At 46.4% G+C, this 25,940-nt stretch overlaps 1 protein-coding gene across 1 annotated transcript in view; it reads right to left on the bottom strand.

Annotated features, from left to right (window-relative positions):
• LOC135383957 (nephrin-like) overlaps window positions 1-22,604 on the bottom strand; it is a 140,424-nt gene extending 117,820 nt beyond the window's left edge. Inside the window, exon 1 of the mRNA XM_064613230.1 lies at window positions 22,359-22,604. Coding sequence (XP_064469300.1) covers window positions 22,359-22,476 — 118 coding nt within the window. The 5' untranslated portion in view covers window positions 22,477-22,604. The remainder of the gene's footprint in view (window positions 1-22,358) is intronic.
• Between the last annotated feature and the right edge of the window lie 3,336 nt (window positions 22,605-25,940).

Here is a 25,940-nt window from a genome sequence, read left to right as displayed (position 1 = left end):
GGCAGGTAATGGATGTAGTAATAGTAATTCTGTACGCCTAAGAGCTCTGAGATCGAGGTGCGCGCGTAGGTGCGCTCTCCTCGTGTCACGTGGTACACTTTCCGACTTTGCGCGCGTTCTTTCTCACCAGGGGAAAAACTTCATGCAAGGCGTACGCTGTAGGAAACAATTACGAAGAGTGTTTCTCGACGCGCTTCTTCGGCCGTAAGGCGAATAATTAAAAAGTTAGCTGATTAATTGCGCCTAACCAATTAATCAGCCACCACAAAAAAATACTCCCGACTAGAACGCGCGATTCCTCACGATATTCTGCAGTTTCCATTCGCTTATGACGCACGGCGTTTTTTAAACTCTGTGCAGGGTAGCTTGTACACCCTGTATGTAATATTTCGCAGAGCTTTAGTTTCGCGTAAAAAATTACGATCGCAAAGTTCGCGTAAATTATGAAAATTGCGGTAGATAAGTAGGCTATGTCCGGCACACTAAGACGGAATTACCTGGTCCATGACCAAGACCAGCCCACAAACGGTCTGCCAAAAGAAAAAAACACTAGCTAATCCTTCCGAACCATGCAGGGCTACTGTCTTAACTGCGAGGCTCATGATTATATGTTCACTATACATTACCGTGGGCAATGGGGTAGAGTGTCGCCTGTGACGCTGAAACACCCCAATCATCATCGCAATGAAGTTTTTGTTATCATGCACTGTAAGCTTCTATGGGGGAACAATGAACCTCTCCAGCCTGGTGTAATACATGGAGGAGAAGGTATACTACTCGGTACTTCTAACTTCTAGAGCGCGACTTCAAATCGCGCTAGAGTTGCAGAGTATCATACGACACAGCAGCTAGTCGCAGTTGCTAGAACTTTACAATCACAGTGCAGAAACAATGCTGAGACGTTTTAACAGCGCCGCGCCCCGCTTTATCGATTGCCCTTTGTTTTGATGTCGAAAGACTTACGAAAGAGCTGTAAGCGCACAGGAGAGTATTCTACTTGTGGTGCAATTCGAGGAAGGAAAAGGGGTGGGGGGACAAACTAGTCGGTGGAGACGTCGTTGTACCATTCCAGGATTCCAGGATTTCGAAAGCATGGACATCGTTAGGGCACTACAGCTAGCTTATTTAACCACCATCGCATCATCACTTCTTTATGGGTGTATGTGTGTGTGTTATTTAACCATGATAGTATAAAATCCAGAGAATAGGGACAGCGAAAACACAGACACGCAGACAAAGTCTCCATTTAGCCACGAAAAAGTTGACTGGTGGCTCATAAAGTATCAGCGAATACAATATGTTGCGCATTGATCCAGTAAATTATCCAAATCACATTGAGTCTAATTCATTTTTGCGGGAATTCATTTATACTCATTGGAAAGCTTTAGGTGCTATACCACAACAAACCTACTGGCGAATCGAAATGGAGAACCATTCCAATGAGAAATATCCTGCTGGGGCTCATTGGTTCAATGAGACATGACGGGGACATTCAACGAGTTTGAAGCCACCACTTCTCATTACATCTCATTAACACGTACTGTGATGTCTCATTAAGACTCATTGAATATGGCACCATTTTCATTGTAATATTTGTCCCAAATCATCTATTGGGGACGAGAATTTTCGCACTCACTGAATGAGATTTGTGTACATGATATCCAATAGGTTCAATGAGACTTTCATAGGATTTTGAATGAGACGGTTTCCAGCAGGGGAGGTGTGCGTGCACATCGAACAGCGAATTGTCACGAAGTTTTTCGTGAATGAAGGCGTAAAGTCATCTTAAATTCACAGAAGACTTCAGGCTCAGTATGGCCACGAGACACTTAGCCGCAGCGAAGCGTTTGAGTGGTGCAAACAGTTCCGAGACGGCCGTACATCAGTACAGGACGATCCCGGCCGGGGCGGCTCAGAGCCCAGTGTCAGAGTTCCTGAGAACATCCAACTTGTGGAGCACCTGATCCTCAAGGACCGACGGATAACATGTCTCGAACTGGCTCGAAAGACGGACTCCGCTGACTCAGACGATTATCGGAAATAATACTCGACTTTCAGGTTGGGCAAATCCGAGACACCCAATAACTGGGTCAGTAGCCTTGTTTGCGCAAGTTCACTCGTTAACAAAATCGCTAACAATGCCTGTTAGTGAGGCTGACACTGTATAAGAAGGAAAGGGCCAGGCTCGTGGCCAGCAAGAACGTGACTTACTTTAGGATGCGGAATACGGCGTTGCTTTGCTATTACACGTGAGACACATCAAACAATTCATAATTTACGTATTTAGCCAATGAATAAACGGAAAGGAGGAACGCACGGTTTATGCGACGTAATATTTACAAAACTGCCTTGAGACTTAAATTTAGTGCACTAAAACTAATAATCTGTAAAACGTGAATCGGGTATACGCGTCAGAGCCTTCGCAAAAGTATACGCTCGCTTTCACACATCGGCATGCAGCAAGCTATGCACACTACACATTTTATATTGTATATTGTATACAGCAGACCGTGTTAAGAGAGAGCTGGGCGAAGTTTCTTGAACACATTAACTGCAACTCGTGGTGCACGACGATGCAGAACTACGCCAAAAACAGAAGCGAACGTTCGTACTTCTCCCCAGGTCATTTATCCTACGCTATCCGGCATAGCCCTATCTCACTCTGCTTGGTGTTTTCCGACCATTCATTACAAACGTTTTGCTGCTTTTGCAACCTACGCTTCGTGGTCGTGCAGGCTGACTATACACTATCATGTCTAGGGCACGGGACTTCATGCAAAATGCATATTTTTAGAATGCGTTCTAACGGATATCCTAGCGTTTTCCCACACATTACTAACCGCAACGACACAATTCTACAATATTTCGTATTGCATATAACTGCATATTTCCTTCCTGATCATCATATAATATGACGGTTGCATATTATGTCGTATTTCCGTGTCATTTGGTTGCAGATTATGCCATACTTCGGCGCCATTTGACAAATTTATTTAACCTTGGCCGTTACCTTTGTTTTGCTAAGGTTACTTCAAAAGGGAGATCATTGACCCTCAAGTCGTGTTCCAGCAACGAGTTAAGTTATTACGCTGTTTTTAGGCCACTTCGTGCTACGCAGCCACTGGATTCGACTGGCGCCACTCGCAACCAGCGTGTAAAAACAGAACGCACGGCAAGTAATCAGCGAGTTCAAGCTGTGGTTGAGAAAAATAAGAGAACCAAAGCATTGAAGACCATGAGCGCCATTCTCGAAGGCAATGAACAGCGCAATGAAGAGCTGTACGAACATGGTGTCTATAAGTTAGGTAGCAAGATAATTCGCCGGAATGACGTGCAGCGGCATAGCTGGCATTTTCGCAGTGCATGACTTTCTCTAAATGGCAGAAGAGGAAATTTTAATCATCCAATGTAATCCCATGTAATCCCATCTGAAAGTTCGTGCGTGTGTTTGTGCGCGACCGCACCTTTGAAAATCTGAGTATGGCCATGGCGGCACTCTGCAATGACCAACGGGGAATACCTAGCTGACTGCGCACGCGTGACGTACGTTCCAACATACAATAAGGAACATGCATTTTCATTTGTAAAATGTTTGTTCGACAAATTACCAGTTTCTATAGTTCGCTCTTATGTGAAAGCTTCCGGAGCAACATTCCTGGCAGTATAATATATCTGCATATCTTATGCATATTTAGACGTAGCTCTTTATTTCTTTTTGGATAAAGTCCCTGGCTCTAATCATTACAATGGGCAGTGGTATAGCGAAGAACAGAAACTGGTTCACTCATCCTGCGTTCTTCTGTGAAACGTTTTTCGGTGGTGCGAAGTGTCAGCAGTCAGTACAGCAGTTCAGCAACACTGAACAATTTGTTCATTGAACTTGAGAACGGGCTGTTAGCTGTGTTTGACAGGGACAGCTTGCAGTTGGTGTGGCATTTCTATTTCGAAGTGTAGGTGTCGCCAACTGAACGCTGTCATCAGTGTCGAACCATTGCCTACGGCATAGAATCTTTTAGAATGGGGTAAGTATACAGAACTTCTTTTTTTTTTTTTTCGATTTCATGGTGACGTACATCTTGTGGGAAGAATATAAAGAAGATGCTGAAATCTGTGGGACAATGAAAAGGACTTGGAAGTTAATTGACACAAAAAGGCGGGGCTGGCACCGCGACCAGCGCCGTGGCTGCCATTGCACGCCGAGACTGACAGTTGACCCGGGATTGAACGACAAAAGCGAAATGGTGTTGACAAGCATGACTGCGAAATAAACCCGAGACAGGGGACAAATCTGGGACGAATAATTGACCCGGGCGCCAGCTGGGCTGTCCCGGTGTCTTCTCTCTAAGAAGCTTTAAGACAACTTTTGGCACAGCTCCCTGTGAAATCGGCCCATGACGCACGATTCTCCCCCCTTCCCCAGCAAGATGCCGTCACATCGTCAGGCAGATCGCTCGAAAAAAGCGCAGCACCACCATCGGGACCGCGACGTCAGTGCGCCCGGAACGCATGCAGGGGAGAACAAGCAATCTGTAGACCGCAACATGCTGGTGTTTGTGGACATTCACGGTCTTTACGGTCTTTACGAACACAAAGGAAATGAAACTTTGTTGGTATAGTACCCGAGTGAGATATGCCTCCCATCCTGGGGGCATTGGCAAAGCGTTTGGGACCACATGGTGGGAAATTTCCTACAACGTTAAGTAGGGGTTTTGCCATCATTTAGTGCCGACAGTATGTGTGACAGCATCGCATCCGTCACATGTGTGCTCCGTATCCCCCTAAATCCTGATGAATCATACAGGATAGCGGAAATACTCAGCCCTGCACACGCTTCTCTCCGTACTGCCTATCCCAGTCGAGGAGGAAGCGTACGTGGGTGCTGAATGATGACTTGTCCAAGTAAATAAAAGTCATACTCATACTTCGTGAGCAGCCAGAAAACAGTCAAGTTCGTGCGAAGAAGGCAACGGGACCACTGTCCACTCTGAACTGAACAGTTTTACTGAATCTGTATTGTATTATCACATAGTAGCCGCGAACCACATGACCGAAGAAAGCAGTTGCACGTTTGGGTGAAACTGTGCAGTTGACGGTACGGCGGCGATCTTCCAAGTTCCTTCTGGCGTGTTGTGACGTCAGATAAGCCAAGCACTTTTATAGGCTCCCGAGAATCGTCTGCTGCGGTCGACTGCTCTGCTACAGAAGCGGAACGGGCGGCGCCAAATACAACCGCAAAAAGAAAGTAAACGCTCATCTCGCTGCTGGGAGACTGACTCGGCTGCTGGTCTACGACGTCTCGCCGTAGACCAGCGCCGAGGCAAGGACCAGCTCACGTGGTTATTGTGCTGGACGTGTCACGTCGAGACTAGGAGGTATCCGGGCTCGAATCCCGGTGCCGGCTGCGGCTGTCTGTTTTTTTTTTGTTTTTTTTTGGGGGGGGGCTTTTTTCAGACGCTGTCAGATATATGTCGGCACAGCCTTCCCTTAGAAGTCGGCCCAGGACGAACATTCCCCCCAGAGCTTTAGTGGTGGCATTGCCCGCCTCTGTGAGGCCGACAACGGCAAGCTCTTTCATTAGCACTACCACCACTACCACCAAGGCAAGGAACTTTTCTGGCCCGCGAGATTGAGAGTCCCCTCTCTTGCGCACCAGTACAGTGCGCCGCACCCGTACCCGTTGCGCGAATGTGTGTCCCTAGGGTCGTAATCCTAATCTCTACTCCTCGTGACTCCTCCCATACTCTTCAGATGTGCATTACCTGTGCACAAAAGCAGAAGCAAAATGCTTACTGGCAGTAACTAGGTCGGTGTGTTTGTGTTGTTTTGTACTTTGTCGTTTTTACCTAAACTTTAACGTAAACTTTACGTAAACTGCAACGCGCGATTTTATTTAGCTGTTTACTTCTAGCTAATCATACTGCGAGTGATATCACACTACTGTCATATTTCGAACTCTTACAGCCCAATAAAGCACAGCGCGTCACTGAACAAGAGATGAAAAAAGCGAAGGAAAACGCGCTGACTTTGACAGTTTGGCGGAAGACTACATGGATACCATTGGGAGGTCTCGCTGATCTACAGTTCCAAGCCTGCATGGTTCCGCGTTAAAATTTCTACTCTAAAGCACATTCAGCGAATTTTCGCACATTGAATAAAACATCAAACTTCCACGTATAAGTAGCACACCCACCGTCAATTGTTCGGAACGTCAGTCGTTCCGAAACGTGAGAAGGGAATGAACCAGATGTCTCGGATTGAAAAACCTTATGCTAAACAATGCGTATTCAGCCGCAATTGCAGCCTTTTTGTTCGTTTCTACTTTCCCATTGTTCAACGTTGAACAGCTATTAAGGAAAAGGGAGAAACGCGTGTCCTGTTGATGGCATAATCGATAACAAGATGTGACAGATCCGGAAATTCGTTCCAAAAGGTTTGCCCTGTTGTATCTAATCTAGCGCAGTTGCGATGATGTTTCCGCTCACGAAACACGTGACTTAGGATTCGTGCAACACCTCCTGAAGTAGAGGCAGATAAATAGGTAATATAGCCAAAGCGAAAAAGCTGCGCCATTGTTGTCTGTGCTTGGGGAAACCATTGCTGATGTAACGTCAGAGTGGCTAACCATTGTAGGAGAAAACAGAAAATGTGTTGATGACAACGAAAAGATCGAAATGTTGCGGAAGTAAAAATAAATAAATAATGATAATAGTTTTGACTACTATTTTGCATCCTAGCCAGGGCCGGATGAAGAGTTAAAAAAAAAAAAACTACGGTTGCTTATGCACGGAACTTAGCGATTCTAGCTCGTTAGACGCCGTCTCCAAAAGTGAATTGAGTACAGGAAGGGCAAATGACGTCGCTTTTTACATGCTCTTGTTATGACCGGAATAATCGAAAGTACTTACACCCCACAAGAAAAATGAAATATTGTACACAGAGGAATATTCACAAATAGGTCGACCAACATTGGAACCGTGAACAAAGCATTAGAATGCAAGCAAGCTTGTGTAACGATGCTGACGGTATCATTTCGTTGAGCTCGAGGCGGTGGTAGGAACAGTGGTAGAACACAAAACACAAGAATACAGGACTAGACTCAAACGTCGAGTCTAGACCTGTCTACTTGTGTTTTGTCTTCCTGTCCCTACCACCTCCTCAAGCTCCAGGAAATGATACCATCAACATTGGGACCGTAGGACAAGGAATGCAGATATTCTTCTTTTCGTGAGGCGGCTATCGATCTTTCAAGAGATCCGCCTGTTTCAAACGTACATCACTGATGTACGAGGACGCGGAGAAGTCTACTCGGGTATGTGATTCCTGGAATGCGTTGCATGCTATTATTTGGTTGCGGTGCTTAGATTCTTTATACTGCAACAAACTGCCATGATGAAAAACAATAAACACAAAAATAACTGTAAATAACGAATAACTAACTGTAACTAATAAATTGTATTCCATTAAATTTCAAAATTCGAAGTACTTTTAAATTTCTTAAGTTCCACAGTTAACAATTTTGCGTCTACGCAATATATGGATTATATGGAGAATGCGTGTATAGCGACATTTATTGCACACCCTCCTTTCACTACGCAGTAGCCGATTTCCGATGAGCAAAACACAATTACATTGAAACGGAAGCTACAACTCATATCTCGTAGGCACACCCACAGTAGTGTGGAACCTAAGCTAAACAGAAGGGTTAGTCTAATGCAGCATAATTTATGTCCAAAAATTAATCAACATACGTCACCCCCGGGATTCCTGCGCTCCAAATAATGAGCACGACAGATAAAACGGCAGAGGCTTCCGTGATCATCAGGAACATTAATGAATACGTCTGCATATTTTACAGGCATTCACGTTGGGAAGGCAGTGAGACTGAATTCGTTAGGAGCATTTGTTTAGCTAACGTGAGTTTAATCCTCGCGGGAGCCTTCCTGCTGATTCTCGTCCGTGCGGATGCTTTAACAGGGCATTACCGTTACTGATTCGCGTGTAAAATGAGGGAATATGAATGCCAGTCACCGCGTCGTTAAGCAGAACGGTTTTCCGGCACAGAAAATATTACCGCTTCATTGGGCATGCATCAGTATTTCGTTAGAGAAAGGGTCCCAGAGCAGCCGTTTGTAAGCACGTACCACGGAGAATACGAGAGGTAGTAAGAGCGGATGCATTAGTGCTAAGGACATTACCAGAAATATGTAATTGTGTGACACGACCTCGATTTTGTAAGTAGCGCTGGCATGACCGAGCGGGTTAAGGCGTCCTGCTCGTTGGTGGCAGTCAATGTCATGCTGAAGACTGGGAGGTTCGAAACCTACCACCGGATGTGCTGTTTGAGGTTTTCCCTGGGTTTTCCGAAGATTTTCCGGACGAATATCGGCACAGTTCCCCTGAAGTCGGCCCAGGACGCATACTAGCCCCCCTGTCCCCCACTCCTTCCCGCTGTCATCTTCTCCGTTTGTCCACATCTGTACGCCGCTTATAGCCACAGTTGCTTCGCGGCGCTAACAATGAACAGAAAAACGAGATTTGGCGCCTTCGTGTGAACGTAAGTATGTATAGGAGCGACCCCTTGCCCTCGGAATGGCAAGCTGTCCTTTCTGGATGTCTTTTAATTTCCCCCTTCCCTGCCCTTGTGTATGTGGGCGAGGCCTGGTCCTCTTAATGAGAAGGTAACTGTAGCATGGTGTAATGGTAACATATCTTACCGCAAATCGGAACGAATGGATTCGTATCCTGCTAATGCACCCATGTCTGTGGATACGTGAAAGCGTGTACGTAATCTATGTAGAAGGTCGATTTAGGGTGGGCACGTCAAGATAGCGAACACGTACACACGTAGCGAACAACGGCGTTTTCGTTTCAAAACAAACCAGGTGTTACCACGAAATCATTTGGCTTATTAATTAATATTAATTATCACAATTTTATTCGTGAAAATGGAACAAGTGAGTAGGTGTGTAGCGTGGTATCTGCCTGTGCAACATAGCGCCTGCTATTAGAGACCTGCCTACAAATCTTGCAGATCTTGCAGGTCTTGTAGATCTTGCAAAACCTTGCACATCTGTCTGCCGTGAGCTGGACTGGGTTTTAGAAAATGCGGCACGCAGAGGAAATCAGGCACCCAGCAGTCAAGCTTTATGAGGACCATATAGCGGACACTGCAGGTTACGCACGACTAAAGTAAACACATGAGAACGAAACACACGCAAATGAAAGGTATGTAACAAATGTTGCTGCTTATTCTATGACCAAGCGCCCTAGTGCGACCTTGAGACCAAGCGACACTGTGGGAGCATGGGCGGCTCAAAAGAAACGTATGCACTGCGATAGAAAACAAATAACAAAAACATCTATAACTGAAGACGACATGTCATTCAGCTCTTAGCAAAACAATAATGAACGGCAACGCGGAAAACAACAATTGACAATTTAACTGAATGAAATGACTTCGTTCTTGAATATGACAGAATTTTTTTTCGAATTGAATTGGACTTAGAAAAACATGGTGGAAGCAGCTTGTCATCTTTCCATTTTATTTTCTCTCGTTTGCTTCGTACTCATCCGCTTTACGATCATCTAGCGACCACATACACGCCAAGTCTCCATGAGGAACGCCCGCGTGATTAATTATTTGATAAGACGAGGTGACAGACATCACGCCTGGAACTTTGCCTGCCCACACAAACACCGCGCACACATATCCGAAACCTCATGCAGCGTGTTGCTGAGCGATAAAACTTCTCACATGAGAGCAATATAAATCTTCGCGCGCGAAGGTTTCTTTGAGAGGCCCAGCTAAGCTATCCTTTATTTTTATACTTCGCCGTTTGGAAAGACGTCCTTCGAAACGGCAGTGCGTTGAGGATATTAAGAAGCCCTGTAAAGATACCAATCTGTTGACACAATGGGCCGTTGCCCGGAAAGGAAAGGAAAATGGTAAGTACGGAAAGGCAGAAAGACGAGGAGCGGATCTCAATTCGCAGAGCACTGTCGTCTGTCATTTATATAATCCTTCACTCATCTAGTGAGGGCGGTACACATCGTTTTGAAACAACGAGGGTTGCCATGGGACTGTTGAAGAGTGTGAGGAATTCATGACGCATGACTGTATTAGACGATGCCGATAATTCGTCTTTCATTGGGTGATGCGCATAGTTGGTGACGCAAAAACCTGAATACAGAGACTCTGGGAAAATTCCGGGGGGTGGAGGCTTATTTTGGGGGCCTTAACTAACGTAAATTTTCATTCAAGTCTACACTCCCTCAAGCTATTTACTGAGGAAGCATTTGTAACGTTTTCCTTCTAGACGTGTTCCGTTTCCTAGACGAAACTGCCGAGGATGGACCTATGCCAATTCGCTGGAAAATTTATCATGATGTAATAACGTCTTTGGTGAATTATTCCACTCATATGCTAGTCACCTGTCACGAAGGGAGGTATCGCACATCTTCGATACCTGGTCGCCTCGTCATCTCTGTTGGTGGTGGTACACTATTCGAAATTACATACTCATGTGCCTTTTCTGTATGCATGACCATCTTCTCATCCTTGTCCACCTTCGTGGTGCCATGGGTCCCCATCTCGCGCACAGCGTCAAGAAGACAAATTGGACTTATTTTCGTGCGACTCTCGAAGATGCAATCGTTCGAGGAGAAGTTGACTGCGGGCCCAATTTCTGTCAGACCGTCGCTAATGTCACGTGTTCTGCCGCAAGGGAGTAGCGTGTACCTGTAAAGTTTACTGCGGTCGACGCCAAGTATGAGCGACTGCGAGCAATTCGCCGTCGTGCCGAACGAAGAGCTCGTCGTTCAGGTCTTCCCTGCCATGTCGCTGAGGCTCGCCGTATACAGAAGGCTATTCAAAAGCATCTTTACAGGCTTGCAAGCAGACTTGTGCCCGTTACTCGAAAAAAGTAATTGATTACCGTTACCGTTACTTCTGTGGAAAAAGTAATTGATTACCATTACCAATTACTCGACTTCAAATGTAATTGAGTAACGAGTAGAAAAGTAACGCGTTACTTCGGTCGTTACTCTGCATTCACGCAAATTATAACCCTCTTTGTGTGCCTCAGAAAAAAAAAAAAAAGGTTCAACAGCGGAATAGCTGAAATAACAAGACAAAGAAAAACGCGTAGGACAAGGACATCTGACTGCGCCCGGGAAGACGTTGACCCGTTTGTGGCACTGCGTGGAACTTCCCCATGACTCACTAAACCTCCAAAGCTTTAGGTACCATCACACTGGTGTAGGAAGAGATTAGGGAGAGAGACTCTGAAATTCCAGAGCGTTATTACAGTGACCTCCGCTTGCTATAGTAGAACAGCCCAACAAAGGCTGATGGCACCAGGGGCTTGACTTCGGGCAGAACATCTGAAAGATAAGCTAATCTCTGCCGGTAAAGTAATCAATTACTGAGTAATCGATTACTCAGAAAAGTAATTGATTACTGGAAAAATTACTTTGACAGTAAAGTAACTGATTACTCGAAAAATTACTCAAAAAGGTAATTGATTACAACTAACGTAATTACTAGTAACGCGTTACACACAAGTCTGCTTGCAAGAGACAGCTGGGGAAGCTTTACGTCCTCTCTCTCTCCGCGGACGCTGCTGTCTCGAATATGGTGTGTGGTCAAGGGCCTATCTGCACCTGTCGTTCAGCGGAACCCTTTCAGGTCGTTGTCTGTGGCCACCGCGAGCTCGGAAGTCGAGATTGCGGAGGAGTACTGTGTCCGCCTTACTGCAAAGTCTGGGGCGGTGCTACCCTTGGCACTTGACATCATTGTAGCCCTCGAATCGTCGGAAGATCCAGTTCGTGATGTTCCTTCTTCGCTAACAGAGATGAATGCTGCCATCCGAAACTCCCTGCTCACACTTCTCCTGGACACAACAAAATTACGTATAAGGCGCTCCAGAACCTTCCTCCGACCGTTCATAAGATCCTTTTGTCCACTTATAACGACGGTTGGAAGAGTGGCACTGTCCCAAACGACTGGAAGCTGGCATTGGTCATTCCGCTGCTAAAGTCTCGCAAGTCGCTACACAATCTGGGCGCGTTCCGACCAATAGCCCTTGATAGTTGTGTTGGGAAAACTATGGAACGGTGGTGCACTCACGACTAAATTGGTATCTCGAGTCTATTCGATTTTTCCCGGAAGTTATGGCTGGTTTTCGTCAAGGTCGGTCTGCGACGGACAACATCATCGACCTAGTGGCGGCGGTGCAACAAGCGAAGTCCGAAGGCAAGTTTACCGCCGCTGTCTTCTTTGACGTGAAGAAAGCTTACGACAGTGTGTTTCATAGCGCTGTTGTGGCGTCAGTTCAAGAAGCCGGCGTGGGAGGTCGCATGCTCCTCTGGCTTCAGGATTTCCACACTGACAGACACCTTTTTGTGCGCACTACTGAGGGAGATAGCGCCGTCTACCCTGTGCAGCGTGGCGTCCCTCAAGGGAGCGTTCTGAGTCCAGTTTTATTTAAAGTCATCATGGCTTTACACCCAGCGCAGCTACGTAGCCATACAAGTATCACCATCTACGCCGACGATATCTGCATACGGACTTCTGCTATCCGCCGCGATACTCTTCAGCGTCTTTTGCAGCAAGTTCTGGACACGACGGTCCCCTATCTCGCGGAACGCGGTCTCTCCATTTCGCCAAGTAAGACAACCGCGATGGCATTTACGCGCCGCTCTTTCCACAAATACCCTATATTTGTGGAGGGCTCTGCTCTGCAGTTTGTCTCCCACGTCCGCTATTTTTGATACCGCGTGATAATTGACCGCGGCCTCACGTGGGCACGGCAAATTCTGGTGATTGGTGCAACCACAAACAAGTTTTTCAATGTCATCCGGCATGTATGTGGATCATCCTAGGGTCCATCCAGTGCTGACCTCCGCCAGGTCCACTGTTCGTTGGTCCTCGGCACCTTAAGATACAGTCTACCAGTGTTGCACGAGCTCAGTGTTTCCGGTGACAGGGCATTACTCGGTGCTCAAGCTAGAAGCCTTCGCCTTTGCTTAGGTGTGCCTAAAACAACAGAGACCTTCTCTGTTTTGGCAGAGCCGCGAGAACCTGCAGTCCACATTGTGCGCGACAAAGAAACTCTTGGTGTTTACGCCCGATTCGTCAGCCGACATACCCATCATTACCTGCGAGATATCTGTGTGACTTCCCCGCCGTCCGCATTCTGTCGTGCTCTGCTCCGTCTTAACAGCTACACCTCTCACGGTGCCACCTCTGTTGCATACGCGCCACCGACGTAGACGCTGAATCAGCCCATCGTACATGAGTCTGTGCCTGGCATTGCTAACAAAAACAGCATACCACCTGTCACTGCATGTCAACTTACCCTGGACCACATCCATGCCTTCCATAGCCATACAACGGAGGTGTACACTGACGGGTCAGTGCGGCAAGGTTCGTCGACGGCGCGTGTTCCTAGCCACGACTTCGAACATGCGTCTCTGCTTCCCTACGAAACGTCACCTGTAGAAGCTGAGCTGTATGCTATTCTTGCTGCCTTGACGCATATGTCTGCTTCTTCGCCTAGTGCCTGGACAGTATTGGCTGACAGCAAAGCGGCCCTAGCTATTCTGGTATCTTTCTCTGTTAAGATAGTCTGCTACGTGCATACCCTGATCCTTGTAACCTATAATGAGCTCCTGTCCTCGGGTCACACTGTGTGGTTTCAATGGTTCCATGTCGGCATCCCAGGCAATACTCACGCTGACGCTGCGGCGAAACGTGCCCATGCGTTAGAGCCGGTTGGTGGAATACACATCTCGACATCCGCGTGCCAACTGCAGCGACGCCGCTTCCTTACTGTCCATACCAAGCTGTTTGCCAAGGACGCTGCCAGGACCAACCCATTCTTGAGGTCCATTGACCCAACGATGTACTACATTATCTGCGGCCGCGTCTCAAGGAGGGAAGTATCTCTCATACATCGGCTCCACCTCAACGTCGCCCGCACTCCGTCAGTGCTGTTCAAAATGGGCCAGCAGGCAACACCCTTATGTTCTACCTGCAACGTTGAGGCAGATATCCGTCACCTTCTGCTCGAATGCCGCCGTTCCAGGTCCTTCCGCGACAATCTCAAGCATCGCCTGGCCAGCCTCAGGTGCTCCATCTCCCTCACAACACTACTTGGCACACGGAGCAGTGGTGTAACCGCGGCGCTTCTCCACTACCTACGTGATACCGGTCTCCTCAGCAGCCTGTGACATCGTGTGTGGGACGGCGGAAGACATCTGACCCCCCTCATCGCCTTACTTTTAACTACCGCAGGACCACGCTCTAACGAATCATTTATTAGGGAATAGCAAGCCGTCCTCTCTAGCTGACCTTTCCTGTGGATATCAATAGATCCCCCCCCCCGTATGCATAATATATCGTACACATTCAGCACTTGTGCATTTGGATAGAGGTGGCACAGTTTAAACAAAGTAACCTCCCTGAATCACAAAATAAACAAATATTGTGATTCGGAACTAACATCTCCATTTTTTCCTTGTGCAAATCAATCAATAAATAAATACAGAAAATCCTATCCTCTCCGTGTACACAGCGTGCCACGCTAATGTTACTCGTCAAACGGAATGACCTTAGCTTGCGCTGCAGAAACACCTTCTAGGCATAGCGAATGGTGACCGTGATACTCTGATGGCACGCAAGCTCATTTATCTGCGTTACGTCTAAATCATCGGGTACTTTATTTTGCTTCGCATCATCGACGTTTGTTAACACAGGAGATGGTGATGGCACCTAGCACGCGGCAACACATAGGGCGCATAATTGTGCGTTTGATAGATAGATTAGAGAAATTAATGGAAGCAGTCGCTGAGCGGTTCACTTTATAAGTCTCAATGTGTTTCCTAATGAATGCAACGTGATCAAGCTAGCCCGTGTATTTTCCATGAGCCTCATAAAACACACTGACAGAATACACAACATGCACGTCAAATCATTTCTGAATTACCTGCACTGCGCTCAAAAGCTAACTTTTACGCTATTCTCCGTGTATTACACAGCAAGAAATAATACGTGAACGATGAAATAAGGCACGAAACATAATCGACTTTCTGTTTCCCCTGTGCATCGTACAGGACGCACGAATGTGCTACTGTGCATACTGCGAACCATGCAAATGGAGGAACCGTGTCTGACCCATTCAGACACACATTCCTTCAGTTCTTTCCTATTCAAGCGATCGATTCCGCGAGCGTGATGCTTGGGGTAAGGGCGTGCCATAAGAAAAGTTTCACTTGTTCTGCGATTCCCATTGATTGCACGAACTACCACAAGCGCCAACGACACGGAAAGCAAAGTCGCGCGTGTTGGATGCCAAAGAAAACAATCAATTGGTTCTGTTGTGGTTCTGTAGTGTGATGGTGTGTTCTTGTCGGACGTCAAAACCCTCTCCATCTGTCCACGTCTCTACCTCGCTCATACCCATGAATGCTTCGTGGCGCTAGCACGGAAATAAAAAAAAGGAAAGAAAAGCACATATTAGCGAGTTTTAGCACATTGAAAGCACTCTACGAAAACTGTGCTTTTCTGGAACTTGTCTAATCCAAGATCAGCAAAGTGATGTCAGCCACTTCAAAGGAATCAGGTGCTTGGCGTATAGCAATTTTGAAACCGTTATCATAAAGATGTTCCCATTTCATAAATCTCTTGCAAAGCTTCTAACTCTCCGCACTAAATCGGCGCCGTGCTAAAGAACAGGCGGAGGGGAGCAGAGGGAGGGGAGTATGTTTATTAAGAAAAAGAAAGAAAAGGGAGGGAGGGAGGGAGGGAGGGAGGGGGAAAGAAGGGGAGCAGTGTGACGCAACGAGATCACCGAGGGCCCAAAAGTACATTAAAGAAATGCTCTCGTTTGCTGCGTTTTAAAAACAAAAAGCTCCCGTGGCATAGTGGTTAGGATGATCGCCTTTCACTCAGAGACAGGGAGGCGACGAATACCTAGCTGCTCCGGCTGTACTGTCTGAGGTCTTGCCTAGGTTCTCCGGAAGACTTTCCAGACGAATGTCGGCCCACTTATCCCTGTAATCGGCCCCGGACGCATACTACACCCTCCACCCCTCACTCATTCCTGCTGTCTTCTCTCCATCTGTCCACCACTGTACGTCGCTCATAGCCACAGTTGCTTCGCGGTGCCAACACGAAAAAGAAAGAAGGAAGGAAGTAGCTATACAATAGCGTCCTGTATGGACAATACCGTCTAGTATGCACGCTCTTCTCGAATATGCTGGTGAGCTTTAGTGCATCGGGCGTTATCGCCTTTGTATACGTAAAGCGATAGGGTTGGTGATTCGCAAAAAAACAAAGACAGTTTCGCGCACTGTGCAAAACCACCACTTTATCCCTTACGTGCGCAAAGACGATTGCGTACGATGCACTGAAACTCACTATTGATTCGAGCGTTTTTTTTTTCTTCTTTTTTTCATACGTGAAGTACCAATAGACGACCTGGAGAAATCCCAGAGAGCTTAGCGATCCTTTGAACTATGGGGCCTTGCTTATCAGAGAGGAGGAGTAGGTCTCCAAACTGTTTCGATTTCTCCTCACTCGGTCCATTGTCCACGAGGTGTCAAGGTCAGCGAAAACGAAACGTGAAAGATGATTATCCCTTCCTCCATGGCAGTAATATCCCAGGATCCAACGCGTGCGCTAGAAGCAGTGCGATTTCCTGAAATCGTCTCTTGATGCGCTCAAGCGGAGAGCATGAGCCCCGTACAGCGCGTCAGCTTTGCTTATTGAACAATACATGAACGTCTCAGTATACGAGTCAAAGATGTTGTCGTAAACATGTGTCAACAAAAAGAAAAGGGAATGACAAAATACTGCCGAAGGGGCCTACACCATCATGACAAAGCCGACGACGGAAGAAAAAAAAAAAAGGTTAGCGCGTTCTTCCTGTAGAGCGTGAGTAGGCATGAACACATGTGTCATTCATTCCCCGTACTGGAAAATTCGTTTTGAGTGACGCATACCACATTCTACTAAACAAAACATAGGAAAACGCAACATTAGAAAATAAAAAAGTAGCTACTATATCTCGGACGATGAGTAACTGCTGGCTAATAGGAACCACGCAAAATTAGTAGGCCCGCGAGCGTCCTCCCATTATAAAGAGGTCTATTGGTTCGTTAATGCAAATTAATTTAATTGCTAACGTTTAGTAGGAATAATTGGGAGTATATTTATACCTCTGACACAAGGACCAGCTTCACTCCAAAAACAGAACATCACCGCATAGCACGCTCTGTGTCAACCACTGCCAGGAATGATACGGTTATCGCTTCTGATTCGAAGAGAGAGGGGGCCATACACCTTTTTTGTCAATTTGGGTATATTATAAATGACACAAAGAGGCGTAAGCCTCTCCTCTCTCCTCGAATCAGAAGCGGTAACCCTATCATTCGTGGCAATGGTTGGCGCAGAATGTGCTATGCGGTGAAGTTCTGTTTTGCGAGTTTAAAACTCCTTTGCGGTGGAAGCCCTTTACTGCTTTGAAGGCCACCTTGCTGAAAGGAGTTCGCGTCGATTATACACGACAGCGTCGAGTCTTCCTTTCGCTCAGCAGCGCCGTCTAGTATCTGGCTCGGGCGTACTGCACTCACAAGCCTTCGCGAGGTCCTCAAACTACACAGTTGCTTCGCGGCGCTAACACGGATTAAACAATCATAAACTGGAGTTATTATTAGCTACAGGATGGCTACATAGCTTCATCCGTTAAATAATTACAATCTTCAGGTAGCGCATTCTTATTTTCAATTGCCATGGTCTAGCAATCGTCGAGATTGGCTCTGTGTTCAGGGCTGGGCCGTTCCGCCCGTAAAGGAGATAAGGAATCTCCTCATCCGCAAAGGCCCGCTTGCGAAAGGGAGTATCTCTTCTACCGTGCGTCATGGGGAGCGAATGACGTTCGGAAGGCCCTTAAGTTGCCCGTGTGTCAGGGGTATTAGACGTAAGGTGAGTCTGCACACATATCTGCCTGGCTACATGCTGCACGTGCCGCGGGGTAGGATTGCGGATAATTTCGTTTAGTAGATTGGTAGGTATTCACGATAACGGTTCCGAAATCACCTATTCGATTCAAGCAAGTGGCTGATCAATATCAGCCACGTGATGTCAGCCACTTCGAACGAATAAAGTCATTGCACTTATCACATTTTAGAAACGGTTACCGTGAATACCTTCCGATCTGCTGCTGTATAGTCACTCATCACCGAGGGATCCCTGCACTCCCAGGGACGCTTTCAGTTGCTTTGGCAGCGCTTCCTGCACGCGCAGCGAGCGCGTACCCAGTGCATTGACAAAGCTACTGGAATGGTCCGTCGAAGCACAAGGATCCCTCGGGGCTGCGTGGGAAGACGGCGTTAACTCGCAGACTAAACTTACTCAACTTGGATTTCACAACATCCTTTCATCTATATAGTTCTCGCAAAGTGCTTCGGATATGTTGAAGCTCCATAATATATTCGTTCCACAGACACAATTTTGCTGCCGTTGCTGTGCAAGGTAAACCCAGTTTCTCGTAAGCATGAGTAAAATCATGCTGTTGTCATTATGCAGAGCAGCCTATATGCAGCACGGTCATGTATAATGTTTCCCTCCGTCTGGGGAATAGGGAGTTCGCGAGGCGAAAATGAGAGAACGAACAAAAGCGATTAAGATACACTGCTGATCGGCCCGTACACTTCCGTGTTTTGACACAAAACGCCGCGAGCACGACTTTCACATGATCAGCGAGGTTTGTTAAGGGAAGCTTGCTGCTAAGGGATTTTGCTCAATCACAAATGCAGACTTTCACATGCGAAAGCCGCAAGATCAGCACGCAAACTACAAACAACTGATCTTAGAGCACATATGGAGAAGGTTCGTATGCGAGCAAAACAACATCTCTGCAACTTTGCTCATGCAGCATCAGCATAATCCAAGATATTGCAATGCTCCGTACACTTAGAAAATGTGTCTAAACGTCCTCCGTTGAGTTCAACTGCCAATGTACTGTTGCGCAAGGAACCAACGGTAGCACATTTTCCCTCAAAACTTTGTTTGTCATGTTGGCTACAGTCCCAATATCGTGTACGGAACGTTGCAATAATGTTGCAAACCACTACTGAATTCTGCAGACTGATCTTCGTGGGCGCGTGGCGCTGGACGGCCGTAGTAAGTGTTGGCGGCGCCCCGGCCTCCGTCTTGAGGAAGTCTGAACGATAGGCGGCACACAAAAACGGACGCGACGCAGCGACTGTGTCGTGCTTGTTCCTCTGTCTCGAACAACGCTCAAGCTTGCTAACAATGGAGTTCGTCCACCAGCTCACCGGCGTCTACGTCATTTTGTCTCTAGCGGTGACGCGTTCAACTATCGAAGTGGCAGATGCGCTCGTACTGCTCCGGGCGACGTCAGGTGGATCTTGTTCCCCAAGCTCAGTTCTCAGATAAGTACATCATTTTTCTGCTGGGAACGCATCAGGGCCGGCGAGAAAGGTGGTGGGACAGCCGGGGATGGAGCCCCAGGGCGCGAGCCTCGTCATCGGCCCGCCCGACCCAGGGGCCGACGGCTGCTACCACCGCAGGAGACGTGAGGACGGGGGTCCGGGAAAGACTCATCCGCAGTCATCTCCGGGGTCCTTAATATCTCTCGACGACCCCGTGCATTCCCTTGTTTGGCGGTGGCGTTTTGCGTACAAGTGGACGGAGATTTGGGGACAGATTAAGATTAAGAACATGTGAAGGGAATATACAGATATAGTGTGTAAATTTAATCAATTTTGAATATACAATTTCCTTATTCTTTACAGACTGAAAAAAGCTGAGAGAACAGGACTGATGCCAGTTTTGCAGCCGGGTTATGCGGCCATGCGGACATTCTGTGGGAAAGCGCATGTAACTATTGGACGACTAATTGCATAATTCAATAATTACCTTTTGAGTCGGATATTTTAGGGAAAATACGACGCATCAGAATTGGAGGCATTCATTATTTGAATCCACCCTCTCTTTAAAAGAATCCTGAAAACTAGCATGGTACTTTGAGATATCAATCGCCAAAGTTGCATATGTACTGTCCTCTTCATATTGTGTGCTCCTCAAACTCAAGGAAATGTTACCTCTTTCTGCAGTACACCAGCCCGCTTGAACCATTCTAATTTGCTAATGAAAGGCGCTTTGAACAAACTGAAGAGTCGTGATCTAGTATATAAGTTACAGGAATTACATAACTAAAGTTTTGCTTGGAAAATCATCATCTACAGAAGGACGTAATATCGAACGTCCTTCTTCTAACGTATATTCTGAAGCAAATCAACCTAGCAGCTGTATATTTGGACATGACATGACATTTAAACAGTGGACCCACGACATTACCGAGACGATTTAATGACCAGAGCTATTCTACTGAACTTATCAATGCTGCGAATATCATCGGTCCCAGACACTCATTATACAGTCAGCGGGCTGAGAAACTGAACAGCGTAAAGATAAAAGCACTATCTACCCATCAGTGTGTCCACTCATCATGCGCTATCAGTGCGGACTCGCCGAGCCCAGCTCATCAAACAGAAAGAGAAACAGAATCAAGAATAGCTACAGTCAATAGCAGGAAAGTACCAAACGAGGCGGGGTCTGGCCATCTATTTTGTCTGATCTCGAACCATAATCTGCACCCAACTTAAATCGATTTTCTTGCTCAGCACAGTCGAGGTCCTAATAACTCACTGCTGCCCAATGGAAGCTCTATACACCAAAGACTCATGAAACGGCCGAAGCCCCGACAACCCCGTCGGATAATTATGGAGGGACCCTGCTCAATTTCATTTACGTCCTCCCTTTCATCGGTCAATAGAGCGGATTACAGAAAAGATCGTCCACTGCACGGCATCTCGTGATAATTACAACGCCTACAAACGCATTGCAATTATCATCCATAGACGATAGCTATGTTTTCCTCGGTAATGCCCCTTCCGTTTCAAGGGAATAGCAAGCCGACTCTCCCCCCCCCCTCCTCCCCTTTCCTTTTTTTCAATATTTGTCATTGTGATTTGTACAGTTCTTTATGCAGGAGAAAGCCTCTATTAACCTGTCTGATATGGCTTATTAGTATCATGATTATGTCTTTGCGAAATGCCGGCCGTGGATCTGGGACGTGCTTCCGCAAACTGCACTGCGTTGTACCCTGGCGGCATGGACATCAACTTGTTCCAACTACAGCTTCTTTCTCTTGTACCATTTTTGAAAGCAATGAAGCTGGAACATGCGACACACATGCTTCCGATGAAAAAAAAAATCATAGTGCTGCATGCAGTGACTCAGTCAGACAAATGATTTTAACGCGCGCGACATCCAAGGAAGAAAGGGCAAACGCTCTGGACGCACGATGAGCAATAACTTTGCTGATCCGCAAGCTATAAATCAACACTTTCCAATTCTTTTCTACAAAGGCAATCTGTACTGAGGACAAAATGTCAGGCACCGGTCGATGAATCGCTCCTTTGTGCAGGTTGCCTTTGTGAAAAAAGGGGGGTTTAGGAGCCTCGATTTTCTTTCTCTAGACTCGTCATGTCATTGTTACTCGAGCGGTTAACGTCTTTATCTGAGTTAATGTTTTCATGATATCGATGTATTCGCAGGCTCGTCAGTGCAGCAGAAGAAACATGGTCTTAGAGTAATGAAAATATAGGCGTTCTGAGGAGTTATCTGGCGATAAGGATACTAACGACCGCCATCCGTTCAAGTGCATGAATTTTTACCCAATAGTTTTGTTCATCTGAGCTCTTTTCGTGGCAATCATCATGGCTACATTACTAAACGAGACATTACTGACACCACCTGTGTCGGCTCAATCAGCACTAAGCGGTCTGCGTTCTCTGTCCCTATTACATGCATATAGGCATCCATAGGTGTTAACTGAAAACTCGTCTACAGCTGCATGTGCGCATACATGCGGCAGCTGACTACCACAGCAAAATCGGAAATACTTGTACTGTCACACACAAACACGCCAAACTGGAATTCATTTAGACCATTGTTACGACGACGAAGTCCTTAATACAGGCCTCTACAAACAATTTGACCGGCATTTCCTACACGTTGAAGATTAAAGCATTGCCTTTCAGGTACGCTTTAAGACAAATGTAGGCACAGTTCCCTGTGAAGTAGGCCCAGGGCGCACTATCTCTCCCTACGATAGTCCTGGGATAGTTGCCGGCTGAGCGTGGCCGACTACGGGAAACAGTTCCACCGCCACCACCACCGGGTGCAAAAGTGCCATGACTTTGGAAGAAACATATACAAAACAGCACATCTTGCAAACCGAAATACAAAATGACAACGAACATACCGAACGGCTGTTCCTTATTTGCTGGTGCTTGTATCCGACTTTGCACGACCACAACACGTATCCACATTAAAGCAAACCACCAGAAGTTCGAATGTGGGGGAATCCAACTTTGATGCATTTTTCGTGTATGAAGTGCAGCAGGTATTCTCTGCTAGATACACGTATTCACTTCGAGAGTCATGCGGAGAACCAGTACCACAGAGCAACCAACGTCGGAAAGCCCAGGTCGCTGCACATGTATCAAGAGTAAACACGGGAAGTGAACCCCACGTTTCGAACTAGGCAAGCGAGGTTCGCGTCCCCGCGCGCTTGTGTCGACGCCAATGAGCGCTCGGGATCTATCAGAAGCCAGTGCGAAGCTGGTGGTGGCGCTGGCGTACGCTAGTTCTGCTCTCTTCGCCTTAGTAGTGATGCACAAAATCGATGCTCGCAGGACGAAACCCACATGTTTTCTTCCAGCCAGGGTGTCCTTCCCCTTTGTGGGGGCGGTGTGCCGTCGACAGACTTGATGAACGTCACTCGGAAGTTGGTGGGCGCCGAGCAACGGTGTAGCGTTGGGCACTGGGCGGTATGGATTGGAGCAAATTGAAAATGAATGAAGCAGAGAGCACGTTTTGGAAACCTAGATGTGTTTAATCTAGCTGGGGCCAGACGTTCTCCGGTGAATGGCAAAAACCAAGACTTGATAATCATGGTCTCGCGTGTTTGTCACGTACTCTTGGCATAAGGTAGAACTCGCTTTTCAGGTGCCCCTGTCGCAATGTCAGTGTCATGTAGCGTTCTAGCGCATATGGATATCGAAAGAGTGGAGCTGCGTCTTGTTCATACAGACGACACCAAGGTCACCATGAGACATTACGAAACTGACAGCATTGAAACGGAGTGCAGTAAAAGTATGCTCTGCGTAAGTCATACGTTTACATATGAATAGGATTAGATTGGATACTTCACGATATGGTGAAACTGATATTGACTTCGCGTTAGTTCTTCTGTAACTCTAGCACAACTAATCTTAAAGGAAGAAAGGGAAAGTTAACACATTGGATCATGTTAACATGTTTTCTTCTTCTTTCTTTTTTTTCGCAGATCGCTACACAACTGGCTGTAACGTTCGCAAGTACAGTAAGTTAAATAATTAGTAGCTCATTTGTAGACATTAATAACATTAAATGATTAGCATCAGAGACCCTCACAGATAAAAACCTACATTGTTGAAACAGATGGTGTTGGGGATGAACTGCTTGCCGTACACTCTTAAAAATGAACTGCACCGCATAGCACGCTCCTAGCCAACCATCATCCCAAATGACAAGGTTCTCGCCCCTGACTGGTTGAAAACGGAAGCCGTACCCCTTTTTTGTACCAATTATGTACTGCATAAGTGCTACAAAAAATGTGTACGCTCAGCGTTTTCAACAAATCAGAGGCAAAAACTATATCATTCGGGTTGAGGGCTGGCTAGAAGCGTGCTATGCGCTGAAGTTCATTTTCAAGAGCGTAGTAGGCCACGCAAGCAGTCACATAACATCACCGCATAACCCGCAACACGGCTAGCCAACCATAATCCCGAATGAGATCGTTCACTCCCCTGATTTGTAGAAAACGGGAGGCGTACTCCTTTTTTTTTTTTTTACATTTACGCAGTTACGTTAATTGTGACAATAAGGCGTACGCCCCGCGCTGTCCACAAATCCAAGGTGATAAAAGGTATCATTCTGTACAACCGTGGGCCTTCATCGTGCTATGCGGTGAAGTTGTTTTAAGATTGTGTAAAGACGAGCGCTTAGATCCTCAAGTCCATTAGGACCACGACCTATGAATTAGTTCTGTCCCATAACATCCCTCTCAAGTATGTTACATGTACGCCTGTGTCGTTGATAAATGCGTGTTACATGCGGGAGTGTAAACTGCTGAAAACGTAGATTAACAGGGGAACTAATCAAAGCAAACTTAAACTGCCAATATGTTTCGTCTTTTGGAATGTTCGGACGATTTTCAAATGAATTTGTTCTGCGCGACCGCCTGAGTCATCAGGGCGTCACCAGACGCGCAGATTCGGCGTCTCTTATTGTTTACGGTGGCCTCCATCCGGTTATGAGCCAGAACACAGGGGCAGAACACGACGGAGCGCTTGGCAGCGTTGCACAAGAGAGTCCCATGGGAGCAATGGACCTATAGCGATGATTTTGAAAGAGTCACTGGCCACGGGTGTTTCTCATGCGATAAAGCCAGTACAGGTCCCTGTGCGTGCGCCTACTGTGCAGTACAAAAAAAAAAAACACGTGGCACGGTAAATGGAAAGGGAGTGCGTACATTAAACGAACCCTGCCTGCAGGCGTTGGTGCACTAACACGGTTGCAGTTGCACGGTTGCCTTACACATGCGCCTGTGTATCACGGACGTTGTATACCGAGCAAGCAGATATGTGGACCATGTAAAGCCTGAAAAACGGCACACACGTGGAAACAACGATTTATCCCTGCGAATGTTTTGCCCTGATGTCCTCAGATGGAGGCTTTGAGCCTTGCGTGGGCCGATCATTTTCAAAAGCAAGCAACGTGATTTCAATGTTTACTTCGTACTACGATAACGGAAACAGTTTGCATCAATAAAACAAGTTTGCTAATACGGATCGTGGATAATATACGAGTCCTTGTAAGGCAAGGAGATAGATGCTCGTAGCAGTATGGACCGTCCGAAACACAATTCTAATCGACTAACAAAATCTGCACTAGATTCCATGAACATTAGTAATAGTAAAAGCTAAACAAAAAAAATGGTCGCTGGTAGGTTGGCCATGATGTGATGCTCCATGAAATTAGCCACTCAACTCGGTTGGTAATGGACTCATCTATGTTTGTATAAATCTTCAGTATCACATATGACATACCTTCAATTAAATTCCTGCTTTTGTCGTTAATAGCGTATCAAACGATCCATTAGCGCGACCTTCTAGTCTTTGCACGGTCAATTTTAATAGAGCGCAAGTATACAGGGAGAAAAAACAGATTCTGAACGCGAAACAAGTAGACTTCATTAATGTGACATTAAAGTTTCGCGTTCAGAATCTGTTTGATCTTTGATATACACGGTGTCCCAGCTAAATGCGAACAGATTCTTTAAAAATATATATCTCACTTTTTTCGAGATAAAGTCTATTGCAATATAGCATATGCTGCAGGGCACTCATTAAGAGGGCACGATCTATCGCGGACGATCTATCGAACGGATTTTTGTTCTGAAAACCGCTACGGTATCAGGTGAGCGAAGGGGCCAGATGTTCTCATTGGGACAACTTCGTAGCTTTTATAATTAAAAAGTTAATTATTGAAAGTTAATTATGACATCGCCTTAGGAGTTTGCTGGTGCCCTCTTTATGAGTGCCCTTCAGCATATCCTGTACTGCAATTGACTTCATCTCGAAAAAGTGATATACGAGGGGCGTTCAAGTCAAATCCGGGACTTTTCATTTTTGGCAAAAGTAAAATGAACTTAGAGGCGAGAAATTAGTTTTATTTTTCAACGTAATCTTCCACTGGACTAACGCACTTGACCCAGCGTTTCACGAGGGCTTGGGTGCCA

The sequence above is a fragment of the Ornithodoros turicata genome, chromosome 2 (assembly GCF_037126465.1).
Source record: "Ornithodoros turicata isolate Travis chromosome 2, ASM3712646v1, whole genome shotgun sequence".
Classification (NCBI taxonomy): Eukaryota; Metazoa; Arthropoda; class Arachnida; order Ixodida; family Argasidae; genus Ornithodoros; species Ornithodoros turicata.
Note: the sequence above shows the minus strand (reverse complement) of the source record. Positions and strands in the feature narration are given on the sequence as shown.